General features: G+C 42.9%; 2 protein-coding genes across 21 annotated transcripts in view; one reads left to right on the top strand and one right to left on the bottom strand.

Moving 5' to 3' along the window:
- Positions 1–14,376, bottom strand: part of LOC141939896 (putative mitochondrial transporter UCP3) — a 56,822-nt gene extending 42,446 nt beyond the window's left edge. For 13 of the 16 annotated variants that reach the window (XR_012627782.1, XR_012627781.1, XR_012627783.1 and 10 more), the window contains exons 1-13: positions 14,219–14,376; positions 13,840–14,106; positions 12,774–12,931; positions 11,981–12,180; positions 11,324–11,544; positions 10,345–10,477; positions 9,052–9,180; positions 7,682–7,826; positions 7,113–7,276; positions 5,635–5,850; positions 5,064–5,176; positions 3,098–3,216; positions 1,980–2,102 (exon numbers count right to left, since the gene is read on the bottom strand). Coding sequence is in view for 10 of the 16 variants with exons in the window: in XM_074860561.1 (XP_074716662.1) it covers positions 1,980–2,102; positions 3,098–3,216; positions 5,064–5,176; positions 5,635–5,850; positions 7,113–7,276; positions 7,682–7,826; positions 9,052–9,180; positions 10,345–10,477; positions 11,324–11,544; positions 11,981–12,180; positions 12,774–12,931; positions 13,840–14,106; positions 14,219–14,279 (2,049 nt within the window). In the remaining 6 variants the exon portion in view is untranslated. Of the gene's footprint in view, positions 1–1,979; positions 2,103–2,209; positions 2,324–3,097; positions 3,217–4,381; positions 4,513–5,063; positions 5,177–5,634; positions 5,851–7,112; positions 7,277–7,681; positions 7,827–9,051; positions 9,181–10,344; positions 10,478–11,323; positions 11,545–11,980; positions 12,181–12,773; positions 12,932–13,839; positions 14,107–14,218 lie in introns of those variants that run through there. The other 3 variants (XR_012627786.1, XM_074860570.1, XR_012627784.1) reach the window with 3 other exon arrangements.
- A 200-nt stretch (positions 14,377–14,576) lies between these two features.
- Positions 14,577–17,654, top strand: part of PPME1 (protein phosphatase methylesterase 1) — a 34,878-nt gene continuing 31,800 nt past the window's right edge. For all 5 annotated transcript variants that reach the window (XR_012627788.1, XR_012627790.1, XR_012627787.1 and 2 more), the window contains exon 1: positions 14,577–14,743. Coding sequence is in view for 1 of the 5 variants with exons in the window: in XM_074860583.1 (XP_074716684.1) it covers positions 14,646–14,743 (98 nt within the window). In the remaining 4 variants the exon portion in view is untranslated. The remainder of the gene's footprint in view (positions 14,744–17,654) is intronic.

Consider the following 17,654-nt stretch of genomic DNA (forward strand, 5'->3'; position numbering starts at 1 on the left):
GTACTGTGACAAAGACTGTTTAGACTAGATATTAGGAAGTATTTCTTTGCAGAAGGGGTTGTTGGGCGTTGGAATGGGCTGCCCAGGGCAGGGGGGGAGTCCCCATCCCTGGAGGGGTTGAAGAGTCGGGCTGACCCAGCGCTGAGGGATCTGGTGGAGTTGGGAACGGTCAGGGTGAGGTTCATGGTTGGACTGGATGAGTTTTTCCAACCTAGGGCTTTTCCAACCTAGATGATTCTGGGATTCTGTGAAAATATCACAACTGTCGCTTGCTCCACTTTGCTACAGCACCTGCTGCTTGAGAAAAATTATTAAAAAGAAGTGTTTCTCTCTAAATGTTTTCTTTCACTTTTACATTCCCTCCTGATTTTAGCTGTCCCAACTCCTCTCACTTCTGTAGGGTCCTTCTTCTCTCCAGTGGTCTACATATTCCACCGCATTTGTCTTCTTTTTTTCTGAGGTTGGGTTTTTTGGCTTTTGTTTTGTTTTTTAACACTGCCCTGTGTTTGAACTGCCTCTTTCGGTTGTCAAGATTCGCAAGAGAAATCAATCGATGTGAACAAAAATGTGTGCGTGAAAGTGATTAAAGAAACATCAGAACAAGGGTTAAAGGAACTGCAAGTGTTAATTGCTACAGAGCACCATAGGTCTGCTGGATTCACTCACATGACAAGACAGCAAGAAGGGGAGGAATAAACTGAAGTCCAGAAGATAAGGTAACAGGATAAAGAAAAGGATTGGAGCCATAAGATGCCCAGATAAGGAAAACAAAACAATCAGACTCAAGAGTTTTGCCTATGACTTAGGAGGGATAAGACAAGATATTGAGGCAAAAGATCCCTAACAGTATTTACTCCTATAGGGTATAAAGAACATGTCCAAAGATGAGGAGTTCAAGGCCATCGGTCAGAAAGAAGCCAAGAAATGGGAAGTGGACTCAATAGCTGCCATCCCTCATCCTCCACGCCCTGGCCAGAACAGTTGGACACACAGGTATGGCTGACAGGCAGGTATTACACTGAGCAAGTGAAACCCAAGAGAGCGCAACAAAAATCAGTTTTCTTTAGTATTAGCTTCCCCTTCCATAAGTTCTTGCATTGAACTTCAGTTTACTAATTCCCCACAACACCTCCTTCCACTTTTCTCCTCTCACACCTTGTTCCACTCCATTCTCTCCCGCACCATTTCTCTTCTCTGCCTTCAGTTAACTCCTCCCACACCTAATCTCTACATTTTGTGTTTCACCCTTCTGCCACTCGTCTGCTGGCAGCTCTGCTGAATGGCTTCTCTGGAGGAAGTTTCACAGCCCCTGTGACAGGGAACATCGCTCATCTTGTCAGCTACAAAGTGAGAGAAGCAGTCCGTGCTCACATTCTCAGTACGGGAATAATTTCAGAGCTCTGAATGTAAAATTCCCAAATACTCTCTTAAACCTTCACTTGCTAATCTGTTTATCCTCAGAACTGGCAAATTTCTCAAACGTGCTGTGCAGGACTGTTAATCCTTCTCAATCAGAAGTTGAGCATGCTGGTAGAAACTCTGGCTGAGAGAAGGTAACTCCTGAAGTGACAAGGTGGTACCAGTAACAGGGAGCATCAGGCCTCTGTGGCAGGAGAGGCCTCAGCTCACGTCATGTGTGGAGCAGATGCCAAAGCTCCCAGCCCTGAACATGTGCTACTCAAAATCTGTCTGTAGAGAGGTTTCTGTACCCAAGCCCTACCCCTCGTTTTACCCTGCAGCCAGGGAAACACAGCAACATCCTTAGACAGGCAGGAGGTTCAAAATATTTCTTCAAAACTCTAAAGCTTCGTGTTATCTTGTATCGGTCTTACAAACCTTCACATCCAAGACCCAGCAATTAAAACAAAGAGAGAAAAGAAAGAGGCGGGGAAGGAAGGGTGGACCAAAAAAGAGAACATCCAGCCAAAATTAGTAACAACAGGTCGTTTAACTCAAACTGTGTAAAGTAAAACACATACCTTTAGCCGTCCAACTTGTGTCTGACCTCCCTCTTTTTCCACAGGTATTTCACAGCTGACAGCGAGCAACTCGGACTGAATAACCTTGAATAACTGCAGTGCTGCTGAGCCAACGGCCACTGGCTGAGGGCAGAAAAAGAATCCATTTTACGATATTTCTGTCAGGTTTCAAGAACTAAGGGCATAATAGGAAACAAAAACCTTCTGGGAAGCCATGGTCAGCCACTCACCCTCCCCACTCCAATACAATTAGTTGTACCAAGAGGGATTTGTAGGAAAGTTTCTCTTAGGTCCAATTTCAAGTCTCACAAGGACAGCAGTATGGAAAATTCTCCCAGTATCCACTGTAAACAGTTCCAGATTAATGCAAAAATGAACATCTCAAATCTCAGCAACTGAGCAAAATTTCCATAGTTAAAGATGCAATTTATCCACCCATTAAAAGAAAAGCTCCCGTTAGAACAGATGGGCAGATATCCTTGGTATTGATTAAAACAAAACATAAGCTGAGTTAACACCTCTCACTGTCTTCATCACATGCAGATGATTATGCAAATATTTTTAGCGAAAAGAAAGATACTTTTTTTTTTCCCTCCCCAAATGCACAAGTTACACCAGTTTCTCACACCTCACGTTATTCCCCTTGCCCTGGGCAGAGTAATGATATCAACTGTATCCACATTAACTCATTCTGTATGGCTAAATGAGCTGTGTTCTCATTGAAGACTAACGCTTGTAATTGATCCAATATGCTTAAACAGCAAGAGATCAGTTTTTAAGATGAGGGAAGGACAATTTTTTTTTTGTCTGTCAGTCTCAAACTCGGAAAATCTTTCAGTTGGGTGATAAGATTCAACAGCAATTAGTTCAACTTATAGGATCTGCACATAATGTCACTTCCCTTCATAATATCTGGCAATGGTTGATTAAGAAGTGGCTCAGTGAAGCCACGTTACTTTGTTTTGCCTCCAATGGTTGAGATGGCAGCAATTGCAATGAAGCATTGCAGAAGACTTAAAACAGCCACTGCTGTCTGCGTAAGTATTTGGAGGAAATAGAAATGCAAAGAATTTCTTTGCTTTTCAACACACAAAGTATAAATGACTTTTAATAAATACCTTTTTCTGTGTGCTTTTTCTCATGTAGATTTTAAAAGCAAGGTCAGAGCTTTGCCAGTGCTTTATCATCGTTCCACCAAAACGGACAGGGAACACAAACCGCTGCTGAAATCTCACCACTGCAAGGAAGACAGAGACTTGTGAGCTCTTAACTGGATTCAGAGCTAACCTGTCTTTTGAGCTTGATCAGGAACAGAGAAATCCTCAGCCTCTGCAGAGAACATGCAGGGTGAGCAGAGCCACATAAAGATTAGAAGGTATGAGGGGAAAGTGATGGCCCTTCTGAGAAGGATGGACAAACACACAGAGAGCATTTGCACATCTGCCAGAATCAGAGATCAAGCACGGCTGGGAGCTGAAGGGAGAAGGGCTGTCACTGGAACCCTCAACAAGAATCTCTCAAGGTTTCAACCTACTAAATTATGTTACAACTCTGTAGGTAACCACTACCTTTATCTTGTTGTTGTTGCTCACAGGAGCAACAAATATTCAAAATTAAGTGAATATAAATAAACTTTCCCGTGGAGATTGCTCTGTTACACACACAATCATTTAATTTTGCATTACTAATTAACACCAAGCCCAAAGCAAACTGTTCAGTTTCCAAGGCCAGAAAATAGCAGGAGGGCAGCACAACAAAATTAATATTACAACAGCATCTAAAGGCTGCAGTTGATACCAAGTCTCTGTCATGCTAGCACACAGTAAGACACTCCCTTCTTCAGTGGGAGAACAATATATTTCAAGACATATCTTGAGAGTCAAAGCTGAGCTGCAAGAATAATCACAGGTTCAGGAGAAAAGTAATATCTGCAAGAAAAGACTGAAGGAATTGGTGTTTAGTCTAGAAAAGAGAAGAACAAGAAGTACAATAACAACAAGAAGTACAATAGTAGTGTTGAAGTAGTATGCTTTCCTTGTTCACAATGGATAAAAGTATTCTTGAGATGACAAAAACTCAGACATAAGGAAACTTTTCTAAGGAAGCACAGCACTTCTACAGCTTGCCTGGGACAGCTGTGGAATTCTTCCCATTGGGAATCTTTAATAAGTGAGATAAACAGCTCTCAGGAAAGATTTCGGTACAGTGGATTGACTTGACGGCTTCTTCAAATTATTTTCAACCCTATCTATTTTTCTAGGTTCCAAAGAGCTGGAATCTAACTACACAAGACAAAGTGCAGGAGGCTGTATTATTTTTATATTACAAAGAGCTAAGGTTCAGAATAATTAGATGTTTTGTCTGGACACAAATGGAGAATATACAAGAGAACTCAGAATTACCCCCAGATCTCTCAAGTGCCACCCAGAAAGATGCAAAGGCAATGGGAGAGGCATTTGAAAGTCACCCTGGAATTCCAGTTTCTGGGAAGACTGGGCAGAGAGGATCTTGCTCATACACCATTCTCTGCTCACTGAGGAGAGAAACATAACATAAATTGTTCTCAGTTATACAAACACTGGTGACTTGCAGTGAAGAGAGTAATGTCTACTGATTTGAGCACAAGATCTCTCAGATCCAGCAGACTCTGAGCTCTTGCAGATGTTAGATGACATACTTCAGCATCTGGAAAAAGTACTTCTTTGAGATATAAGTATCGCTGGTATTTCTAAAAGTACTTTATCATCCTCATACTACTGCAGAAAGGATATTGGTTTTATGTTGAAAGGAAGGAATGGGCTTATTGCCCCACTATTACGTCCCTAGGAAAAGAAATTTGAAAACCTCAATATCAATACTTTTTAGAAGCAAAAAAATAATTCAAAAAAAAAGCTCTTGTCTTCCTTCATCCTGAGAGGAGCACTCCACTCCCTGTAGCACAGCAACTTTGTTGGTAGAGGTGCCACTAGTCATACTGTATTTTTCAGTCAGCAAAGAAAATACATAGAAAGTGCTACTAAATAATTTCTAAGAGATGAAAGAATCAACAAAACTAAATACCAGAGGGAAGAATAATGCTCTTACCATCATCTGTGATTTTACTTGAAGCTATTCGAATTACTTCTGTTGTTATGGAGATCTGCCCTTTTGCATCCTTGGAGGCTCCCACAGGGAAGTGGTACTCCACAAAGAAGGTACTAGGAATAAAAAAGTGAATGGATCATCACAAACCATCAAATATCTAATGTACATAATGAAACTGAACATAGCAGGCAAGTTTCATATTGACAATTTATTGTTATTCTACTTTTTTTGAGTAATTGAACTACCTGTTTTATGAATTCCTTCAATAGATTACATGTATGTCAGATTCTCCAAAAAACCCCAAAACGTTTGTTTTCAATGTATTGCCACGCACAAAGCACATTGGTACCTCCCCAGAATAAGCATGGCCTGAAGTGAGCCTACCTCAGGATAAATTATTCACCTGTCTAACTTTCAGAAGTCTATGGTATACAATTTCCTGAGAGGAGCAGAGAAATAGGAAGACCTCAGAAGCCTGGAGAGCTGAGGTAAGCTGGACTACAAAACCGACCTCAGAGAAATCTACCACAAGGGCACAAGTAACAAGCTGGCAAGAAACAATCCCTCTTACCACTTATTATCTGACGCAAGTCTTGGAGGCTTCCCCATTAAACCTTTCTTTCTTGGTGTGATCTGGATGCTCTCAGGAGGGATTTTCAAGCTTTCAATGATGACTCTGGCTAGGTGTATTCGCTCCAGCAATGCCAACCTGTCTACGCTCAGGGACGTGACATCAGCTGCTTCTGTGGGATCTTCTGGAAGAGCAAGGGGTCTAGTAGGAGAGCAGCTGAAGAGATAAAACTGAGAATCAGGACTATATGAACATTCTTAACACAACCACGTGAAGGGGAAATTATAGGTTGGTGGGATATTATTTAAAAACTGCTCACGGATCATTAAAACGCACATTTAAAAATGTATTTTTTACAACAAATTTGGTGGTCTCCGTAACAGAAACCCTACAATATACAATATCTAGGGTACATAATTGGGGGGGGAAAAAAAAAGCGCAACAACGTTTCACATCGTTGGAGTTTTGAAAACAAATTATGCAGTTTAACTCTTCAAAAAGAAGCTTCATTTAACGTCATATACAAAAAAAAGGGAGAAGGTACAGTTATACACATGGACAAGTCACTGCCGCAGAGGAATAGCAACAAGATTTTTGTCATAACTTAAAAATCTCACTTGCACTTTATTTGTAAGACTCGACTTGTAAATGGTTTTGTGTTGTTACCTCTGGAGATACAAATTTTACCTGAATGTAAAAATAGCAGTATTTGTAAGAAAAGTTTCAGAAATAATTGTTTGAAGCTGAATCAGAAAAAAAAAAATAATCATAAAACCTTAATGCTAACTGGTATCGTACAAGTAAAGCTTGATACTTGGGTTTTTAGGGACACTGTTTTACTGGTTCTGTCATGGAAAAAAGGGAATTTAGATGAGGTCAGAACAAAAGTTTATTTACTACAACGGTAGGAGAGAACATAGATCAGCAAAGAAACAGACTCTGCTGATGTGAACTCTGTCCCTGTAAAGCAGATACAAATTTTACACACTTAGAGGCATTGTGCAAAGACAGACAACAGGATGTGAGTTATTTCATATCTGTTACATACACAAGGCCCCAGAACTGCACAAAGCTGGTCTGCAGTCTGGTTTTTTCCACATAGGGACTAATTTAGCACAAAGGTTACACAGTGATTATTGTTTCAGGAGTCATGGCGAGAGTCCAGTCAAGAGGCCCGCTCAGGCCTGAGCACTTCTGCTCCCACAGTTTCCAACGTTATTACTAGGCTTACTGCATTTTTGGCAAACTCGTGGTTTTAACTAATTGCATCTGAATAGTTTCTTTAACAACATATAGCAATTCCTGGGTGATGCTGATGCTCCATCTTTGCCAGTGATGCTATCAGAATTCCCCACCAAAATGGTTATTCAGTGAACTGTGTGATAATGACAGAGCACGATAACATAGTGGGATTCTTGCTAAAACTAACCTACAAGAAGCAAGATGCTGCAAAACAAGTCACTAATGAAACTATTTACCTGGGTTTAATTTCTGTCACCTTCTGATCCTGACCAAAGGCATTGGAATCCTTCTGTGCACTCACTGGATCGGTTTTCTTGAGATTTTCTGTCTTGGTTACTTTTTTGGAGGCATTAACATCATCATCATCACTGAGGAAATCACTTAAACTGGAATCAGATTTCTGAAACAGAAATAACACACATAAAATAAGAAGTTAACTATTATTGTCAAGAAGGATTCATAATGGTCATGATACATAAAGAAAGAAGAGAAACAACTTGCAGATTGCATAATTCGAAACAATTAAAATTGTACCAAAATTTTTCAGAGGTTTAAAGAAAAGTCTTCATGGACAGACTCAATACTAGCAATTTCCAAACTCGATGCTTGACTTTGTAGTCTTAACAGTATTCTTTTAATAATATTAATTGTAAGCGATGTTCTCACAAGCTTCTGTATGATACTTAATGCTTATTAAGCCTTACTGATACTGAAATCTGTAGCTTTTTTTTTTTTGATGCAGACTTCTGGTTTTCTTCACCTTAGGGACTACATATTAAGCACCTTCCGTTTGATCTCCACTTACAGGAGCTGTGTAAAAAAGACTCTCTAGCAGACTCTGGTCGTAATGGGGATCATTGAGCTCACTGTCATACACCTCACTCCCAAGAGAGAGAGAATCCAAATGGGAACCTGTCCGATCCCAGAAATGCACAGGAGATAAATCAGCACTGTGGACACAAGAGAAAGAAACATAACTTAGCGTTGCAAGTCCTGCAGTCAGTGTTTTATAAATTCTGACAACACTGTCTGTTCTATACTGGGTTTGTGCTATATTGGTTCCAGCTACAGCCAAACTGTGCTCACACAGCACCATGCCCAACCTGACACACGTCTGTGACCCAACCCGATGGGTTATCTTGTGATAACAACGTGAAAGAAGTGCGTGTGAACACCCAGCCGTAGAATCATGGAACAGGAGATTGGAAGGGAATTCTTGAGACCATCTAGTCCAACCCCTGCTCAAAGGTAGAGGATGCAAATAAGAAAATTGTCCAGCTGGATTTTGAATATCTCCAAAACTGAAGATTCCACAACCTCCTGGGGCAACCCGTTCCAGTGCTTGATGACCCTCATCATAACATATATCTATTAATATCTACCTATAATATTTATAAGCACTTCATAACTTTTTCAATGCTTTAAGATACCAGTAATACTTAAGGACAGTTTACTTTAATAAAAAAATAAATACAAGCTATATCTGAATACGTAAATACAAGTATCTTCAGAACATGGTTAGAGCAAGCTGGGGTTGGTTTGGTTTAAGGGTTTTCTATCTGTGCTGTGAGCTCAAAACCATTTTATGATCTGCAAACACTGCAGTGTCATCCAGTGATAAACCACAGGGAAAGAGTAAGTGCAGGACACAAGATATATGAACTGAAATTTTAAACCACATCTGACACAGAAGCTGTATGCTTCATACCCCTGATTTGGATGAAGACAACCATTTACATCATTTATACTCTTACTACTCCTCACAAAATGAGAGGAAAAGGTCAACTTAATATTTGGAGAAAGATTAAAAATAACTATCAGTTCTCTCTATTTTTAATTTACAGACTGCAATTTTTTCAAAGAAACATTGTATTTGTTTTATGTACTTCTTCACATTTTAGGGCACAACAGTTACAACTATTAAATCACTTAATCTTATTAAAGATCATAGTTAATCCTTCTGACATTATTTTTACATCAAGGGACTCGGAGCTGTCTCGGTTGTCATACATTAGAGTGCAAGCTGAGGTATAAAACACCTCCATCACCTGCACACATGATTCACTAGCTACATTTCCAGAAATGTGGAGAACTTGAAGAGCCAAGAGGCATTTTTCAGTATAAACTGCTCAAATAAAGACAATTTTGCAGTAACCCCCAGTGCATTACACTCACCTGCCCAACAGTAACTGTATTGCTCTTTCTTCAGAGTTTAGGTCAAATGGCTGACCTGACACTTCAGATGCAACGAGATGGGGATCTTCAGGAGCAGGCAAAAAATCTGAGTCCAAACCTTTTGGGCTCCTGGATAAGAGCGATTGCAGCACAGAGAGCAGTAAAAGGAAAAATAAAGACCTTAAGGCACGTTCAACATTAATCCATCAAGGATAAAAATTAAAGATTATCTACAGCCTTCTCCAGTTTTCAGCTTAATCTCTAGATACACAAAAACTTTCTGCAACTCTGCAGTCTGCTACAAGTCACATCCAAAATCTTATACTTTGCAATGTGTCACAGAATCACACAATCATTTAGGTTGGAAAAGACCTTTACGATCACCGAGTCCAACCATAAAGATGGCCCAATCTTGCAGTTTAAGCACAACTGCTGCAAACTAGAAGAGAGGGCCTGAGAAAGACAAGCAAGATGTTTATAAGTGATGTTCCTGGAACATCCAGTTTCTCCTGTAAAGTCCAAAATCATCTACTTTTAAACAAACTGGAATAGTTTGAACAGAAATAATTTAAATTGTGCTTGCAGCAGCATCGTTGACTGTCAAAGACAATGACGTTATTTTCTGATTTACAGTGCAACAAAAGACATTGTTAATCTTTTTCCAAAAATAAGGAATTGAAGTTTATCTTGTAAAAAAGATGCATTTGTCTTAATACTTCTAAATTTTAATTTCACTGAATTGAGAACATTTACTAAGCCTAGTATTAAACAAAGATGGAGTTAGAAGTTGAAAAGGCACAAACACTTTTTTTTCCCCCAATCTGCTAAGAAAGATATGGAAGAAGATAATGACTACTAATTCTGAGAACACAGTTATAGATGCAAATTTTCATGAGTATTTTGGCACCAAGAGATGCAAACTAGAATATGCAAAAGTACTCAATTTATGCCACTAATTACTTACATTTCTTTGAAAACCTGTTCTCTGTGATGAAGTACCATTTAATTTGCTATGATCCTTACATTACTTATTCCTTATCAACATTTAATATTTCCTTATCAAATAACTCCGTACTAAATACAAATACACTGTGAAACAAGATTAAAATCAATGATGTAAGTCAAAGCTTACTACATGATGATTAAAATCAATTCACAAGTAGAAATTAATTTCCCGTTTGAACAACAATCTTAAAATACATCACATGAATCTCAGTATTTCATGTTTTCCTGGTAAGGTCTCAAAATTTATGGTTTGGAGCTTAATATGACTTCCCCCTTTTCCAAGCTCACTTTGCTGTTGCTTTGAAATCGTCTCTCTCTATAAAAGAAGGCACTTCATTCAATTCAATCTCCATGTCTGGGCTAGACTTCATTGCAGAAACAACCATGGCATCACGGAGTTTATTGCCTTGATCCAAAAGAGCTGAGGAATAAGCAGAAGCATTAAATCTCAGCATTCAAATGCAATTTAACAGCAATGTGTAAACACAATAAATGTGCCAGCTACAGTCAAGAAACTTCTGTTTTCTGCTGTTATAAAGAGATCCTGACGTACTGGAGATTAAGTGCGTGCTACACACCATAAAACAGACAGCGCAGCTGGGAGAGAGCGAGTCTATCAGTCTCCCACTCAGAGCCGTGCAAATAACTCATCTGCACACACCAAGCCAGGCATTAGAGGGGCATTATTAAGATACAGCAGCAAGATTAATTTATGGAAGAGTAGCTCGTCACCTTAGGATGTCTCAACAGCAGTCTAATTTTAGGTCTCCTCTGAAACATAAAAACCAACTCAACAGACAACACATATGGAAATGTGCCCTACTTTGATGCTCATTTGAATCCAGTCCAGGCGGTCTGTGATCTAGAAGGGATGCTAACTGGCAGGTGATGGAAAAGAAATCATTCTTCATCTGAAAATGCATAGAAACCCTCCCAAGACCTATTTGAACGTGAGTGGCACCTTTGGTGGATGTCTCAGAAGACATGTCAATGATTAAACAGCCTGTGAAGCTGAGCTTCCTTTTCTTTTACCCCTCCAGGTCAGCATGGTTTGCCTGATCTGGATACTCAAGCCACCTTCCAACAAGACTAAATCAGTAGTTTTTACATAAAGACCTTTTTGTTACAATTTTATGTTTGAAATAGCACAGTGAGAGCATGCAAAGTATCGCTTTCCCTTAAGTCTTTATCTCTAGATAGGCACCTGAAATATTATCAAGAGCTATTTATTGTGAAATCTAAAAGATGATGCCAATTGTATACAAACCTGAAAGCAGGTCTTTTGTAGCTGGGTTATGCAAAGAAAGCACCCGCATGTTTGTTCTAGCAGGTGCTTCAGGATCTGTGCTGGTGGGAAACGACACTTGCTGATTTGAAGGATTCACTTTCAAACGTTCATCTGGTAAAATCAGATGGTGATGAGAAGCAGAAAAAATGTCCTTTATGTTTTCCGAGTTCTCTTGAAAGAGCAAATGGTCCTTTCCTCCACTGAAAAATGAAACATTATTTCGGTAACAACTAAAGTGGATCAGTAAAGGGATTCAAGCCTCTTCAAACTCTCCCTAGCACTGCAGCTGCCCCCTTTCAGTACATGCTCCAAAAAGAAAAGCAACACATTATTTTAATGACTCCTCATCTTCCACTTATACCATCAGAGAGACCGACTCAAGCTGGAAGTAAAAGATTTGTGGCACCTCTTGTGTCAACTAGCACAGCTTGAATTAAGTCATCATAGGATGTGAATATATATCAGATGAGAAACTGTCCCTGTAAGCTCTGAAATGCTGAATGTTCTGGATTTCATACAAAATGCACTTTCAAAAAGATCACGTATTCCATAACTCACAAGTGAAGAGCCATTACTCAAAAAAAGTGTGTGAACTGCAAAATAAACCAGAGTTTCGTCATGGGGAAAAAAAGATACCTGGGAATTGTGGCTCTGCTATTGTTAACGGACTCTTGACCAGCAATAGTCGCCCGTGTCTGGCTCGACTGCTGCGATGGAGTAAGAAACTGCAGCTTGCTGCTTCCCTGAGCAGCAGCGATATCGGAACTTGCATCTGTGGTTGGGATAGAGCTGCTGGTGTCATACAGTGCTGGCAGAGGTTCTAGGACTAGTGAGACCTGAAAGACAGAAGGTGAAAACAGTATTTAGTTCTTTTCTTAATTCAGTACAACACACGCTGTGTTCCACTTTACTTGTCACGCTATGGAAAACTGTTCCTTTCGACACAAAGTAATATTTATTACCATGCAGTTATGTGACATCATAAAACTCTGACATATTTACAACTACCTATTTCACATTCCATGTTTTCAAATCACAGGCAACTATCTTTCAGGATAAATTATCCAGAGTCAAGGTTGCAAAACAGAACACCACCTTCTTAATCCCAGATTTCAACATCTTCTACAATTTCAGCCCAGTGAGGCTGTGGAGAACTGTTAGAACTGAATATCCATTTTTAAATCTGCTAAAAGTCACTCTCAGCGTAGAGACTACAGATTTTCTCAAGTTGAACTACCAATGCCACACATCCTTCTAAACAAAACAGAGTCAACACCACCAATATTCATTTTTCATTTGCTCTCTTAGTTCACGCATGCCTTGGCCAGAGACCAGGTCTACAGCGTACCTCGTACAGCTTGATCCTGGCACCAGATTATACTGGTATTACAGCAATACAATTTATAATAAAGAGCAAAGACGTAAGTACCTGGAGCTCTCCTAGTTTGTCAGATGTTGGTGAAACCACAGTGAAAACCCCACTGATCGGGTGGCTGGGAGAGAGCTGGGACAGTCCAGTGATTTGTACTCTGCCAATTGGAAGGTGGTCAAGTTTGGTCATTACCTCCAGGACAAGCACACCCATATCTGAAAAAATTAGGAACAGCTTCGTTTCAGTCTCACACAACACGGTCAAATTAAACACAATTAAAACTTTTCTGTTAAAATGACAGAGATGCTAGAGGTTAACATAATGTCATATCATGAAATTATGATAATGAGGCAGCAGGTAAAGAAGTGTTATACTGATAAGAAATTATGATAAATAAGTACAAGATCACTACAAAAGGACTAGTTACAATTAATGGATTTAAACTGAAAGAGGGGAGATTTAGATGACATCTAAGGAAGAAATTCTTCCCTGTGAAGGTGAGGAGGCCCTGACACAGGTTGCCCAGAGAAGCTGTGGCTGCCCCCTCTCTGGAAGGGTTCAAGGCCAGGTTGGACGGGGCTTTGGGCAACCTGGGCTAGTGGAAGGTGGCCCTGCCTCTGGCAGGGGGGTTGGAACTGGATGATCTTTAAGGTCCCTTCCAACCCAAACCATTCTATGATTCTACAAGTAACGGTAGCAGGCACAGGTTTTACGGACAGACTCTAGGCTTGCATTAATTTCCTGCAGATCTTTCACTAAATTAAGTACCTTAATAATATTACAAGGTCAACTGAGTATCTTTTTATTCTTCATACCTTTAGAACACTGAAATGCCTGTCTAATGTGACATGCATAATACTAAAAATCTTCTGATCTTGACACTACAGGGACTACAGGAGACTGCAACAGTTTGCAGACCTACACACTAAACCTGACTACTAGAAAGACTGATGCCACCAACTCCAGGCTGAGATCAAAAGTCTCCTGAACCAGGAAAACAACCTAAGAAGCCGTAAATGAAAAGAGAACTCGGGTTACTTGGTGGGTAAATAACTCCTCGGCTTTTGCGAGTCTCTGCGCAACTCCGGCCCTGCCCTGCCTGACGAGGGAGAAGCAGCTCTACCTGTCAGGTAAGCAGTGAACTGCCTGGGCCCACAGCGGACGGCGTAGCGGGCGGTGGTTCTCCCCGCCAGTTGTCCCGGCCGGGAGGAGGGCTGGAAGACGGTGCCGTCGGAGGTTTCCCCCCACCACCTCAGGCGGACGAGGAGGGGGGCGGCGGGCGGCTTGGGGGCCGTCCATACAACTCGGGAGACGGTGCAGCGGAGGAAGCAGCGCAACGGGCCCTCCACTAACGGCGGCAGGCTGGTGGACGCGGGGATGTCGCCGGTACCTGTGGGGACGAAGGACCGAGGGGTGTCAGCGACCCGGCACGACGCAAGCTGAGCTGAGCTGAGGCGCGCTCCCAACCGTCACCGCCGCCTCCCGTCCCACCCGCGGCCCACCTCCCCTCCGCCGGGAGCCCGCCGCCGGCGGAGCGATCGCTCTGGGCTTCCTCTGCCGCATCCCGCCTCGCCTCAGGCTGTGCCACCGCCTGCCAACCGCCGCCTCGGCGGGAGCGGGACGCGCCCCTCAGAGGGCGCCGAGCGGCACTTCCGGGACTACAACTCCCGTCATGCACCGCGACCCAGCGGCACCTTACGGGTATGCTGACTACATTTCCCAGAAGGCCACGGGAGGGCGCTACGGGTGCCGGCAGGGGCGGGCTGCTCTTCCCGTGGTGCCGCGCGGCGGCGCTGTCGGGGGGAGGCCGCTTCCGGTGGGGCGGCGCGGAGCGGGGGTTGGCGGCGGCGGCGGCGGGGGCGGCTTGGGGAGGGGGGGAAAGGGTTGTTTGCGGTGTGTGCTTGTGTGTCGGTGTTCTCGTTCGTCGTTATGTCGGCCCTGGAGAAGCAGTTGCACCTGGGTCGCCTCCCGCCGCGGCCCCCTTTGCCCGGTGGCGGCGGCCAGTCCGGCTCCAAGATGCGCATGGGGTAGGTGGGGGAAGGGTGGAGGCGGCTGAGGGGACCGGGGTGGGGGAGGCAGAAGGGGAAAGACGCTAACAGCGGCGGGGGAAGGGTGCTGGGGGGTGAGGGATGCTCGTTGCTGTGGGCCTGGGGGTCTGGCTGGCTGTCATGGGGGGCTTGTTATTGGGGGAGCTCTGGAGGGACGGGGTGCTCGTTACTGGGGGCTCTGGATGGGGAGGGGTGCTCGTTATTGGGGGGGGGGGGGTTAGGGGCGGGAGGTCCTGTTTGCTGGAAGGTGGCAGCAGAGGGGAGAGGGGCCACCCTTGTGTGGGGAGGTTGGGGTGCCCTGTACAGAGGGGGTGCTTTGCCCTGAGTGGAGCTAGGGGTGTACTTTAGGGGATGGTTTATTTGTTGCTGGGGGGAATTGGGAGCTGGGGTGTTTGCTGCTGGGATATTTGAGGATGTGGGTGCTGAGTATTGGGGGGGTGGTGGGGAGTGTCTGTGGGAAAGGGAACTTCGTGGGTGGGGTGCTTGTGCTTGGGGGAGCTGGCAGGGAAAGGGAGAAAAGCGGGTGCTATTTGCTGGGGGGTTTAGGGTGAGGGGATCTTTCTGTGGGGGTGGCCAGCAGTGTGGTGGGTCTTCCTGGACGGTGACATGATGCGAGAGGCCATCAGGTCCCCGGACTGGCCCTGCCCTGTGCTGGATTGTTCCCCCAGTGCCCCAGGAGAGGAGAGTCGGGACAGGGCTTCTCCAGCCGCCTCTCCCTGGCAAGGAGGCAGGCAAAGGTGTTACTGCACGAAGAGTATCCTCAGTGCTAGGGGGAGGTGGCTGGTGCTGGGATTGCTCTTCAGCAGCCCTTTTCACTGAGTCCTTTTGCCATCTGTGTTTGAACGCGTCGTGATTTGTCTGGGTGGTACCTCAGAGTCGGTGAAAGCATGGTGGGGGGAGAGCAGTGTATTTAAATGTTATTTCTCAGTAGCAGACACTCATGTGAAGCTGTGCAGTAGGTGAGCTCTGCCAAGTGACTTAAACCCCTGCTTCAGATGATGGAAAATCTGGGATAGCCTGGTACAGATGTCAAATCTTTGAAGCAGGAGCAAGAACATGTTTTGGAAACTGTGAGAGAAGATTGACCAGGGTCTGGCTGTGTGGATGGCGACTGAAGAGGACTGGCTGGACAAGAACAACCTGGGCAAAAGCTTTATTCTCTAGCAATGAGTCAGAGGGAGAAAATGGATTGTAAATGGGGTGGCTTTAAAGGGAATTTAGTAATTTCACCTCCAAAGGTGTGAGGGGAAGCTCATATTCCAAGCAGGTACCTAATTATGGTTAAAGGAGAGCAAGATGATCTTGCAGCAGGGTTATGGCTAGATTGTAGGGAGGGAAGTTCTAGTTGCAGGGTGAAGCAAAGGAAGCTGGCAGTAATCGTGGGGACTTGAGCTCAGGAGACGTGCGGTCTCAGGGTGCTGAACAGGACACTTCGCAGCCCTGTGCAAAGGTGTAAATTTAAGCAGAACGGCGAAAATGTGGAGATTTTATTAACTCTAGAGAAAAGGTGTTTTCAGGGCTATATGACTTCTCGTACGTCGCTGATTGTGAAAGTACAAAATCTGAGGTCTGGATGGTGACAAAGCCCAGGGGTTGATCCTCTGGAGGAACGCCAGCCTCTGCGTGAGAGCTAGCCTCTGCGAGGTCCAGGTGTGCGCTGCACAGTGCCTGCACGATACGACGTGCTCTATTTGGAGGATAAAAATATCCTCCAATTCCTACAGGAAATCTCCTTTGCCTTGATGCATGAAATCAGATAACTAAAAGAAATAATGAAAAAGACAGCTACTCCACTGTGACTGAAATAAACTGTTTAGGTATTTATGCATGGGAGAGGACTATTTGTCCTCTCCTTTAAAGCATAGTTTCAAAACATTTATTTCACATCTTATTATTTATTTTATATTTGGATAGATATAATACAATTGATGTAGTTAATATATGAAATAATACTAACAAATCATCAAATACTTAATATGAATTATTTTAAAGCTAAGCTTCATGTAAGTGTTTAATGGCATGGCGCTGAGGCTAAGCAAAAAAATTGAAGATTAATTTGTACTGTTAGTATAGAAATAGGCATAGAAATTGGAAAGAAGCAGTTTTGAATGACTTTCAGAGGGGGTTGCTCGCTCTCAGGACGGCTGTCTGCTCTCCTGTATCTCTTGGCTATCTGAAATTGAGAGCTGGGACTTGGTGGGCTCTGTTTCCTGATGTTGTGTTGAACCGGTGGGGTTGTGAGCAAGTCACTAAACCACCAGTTCACCTGTTTGTTTTGAGATTCTTGGATTTCACAGGAGTGTGCTGAAGGCTACGTGGTACATATAAGGCTAGATTTAATGTTAAAGATACTATTTAATCATGCTGGCTCTGTTCAGAACAGAGTTAACCTAGCAAATCCTTACGTTGTACAAAGTCTGCCAAACACACGAGTTTTCTGTTTTAGGTGAAGAAATAAAGTTTTTATTTCTTCCTCTTGTTTTATCCTGTTTAACTTAAAAGAGTCTCACCCCTTGCGGTTATTTTGGGTAATTCTGAATATACTTTATACTGGTTTCGTGCATTGTAAACTTTGTTAGCACCCTGTCTAATTCTTTCCATTCGGCAGCACATACAATGATGGCACTATAAGCAAACACCACGACACACTGCCTGTTCAGTTTGGTATTCCTACTTTAATAATAAACATAAAACCTTCCAACATTAGTGTTAAGGTGGCCTTAAACAGGATGAAAATCAGTTTGCAGTTTGTCTTGCTGCTGGTGTCAGCTTCTGTCAGTTATTTCATGAAGGCAGGTGTCTCCATGTTAACTAAAAAGTCAAAAATTAATTTCCTGCAACGTAAGGGTGATCAGCGCTCTGCTGCGAGATCAGGAGCTGATGTGTTTTT

The sequence above is a fragment of the Strix uralensis genome, chromosome 2, assembly GCF_047716275.1.
Source record: "Strix uralensis isolate ZFMK-TIS-50842 chromosome 2, bStrUra1, whole genome shotgun sequence".
Classification (NCBI taxonomy): domain Eukaryota; kingdom Metazoa; phylum Chordata; class Aves; order Strigiformes; family Strigidae; genus Strix; species Strix uralensis.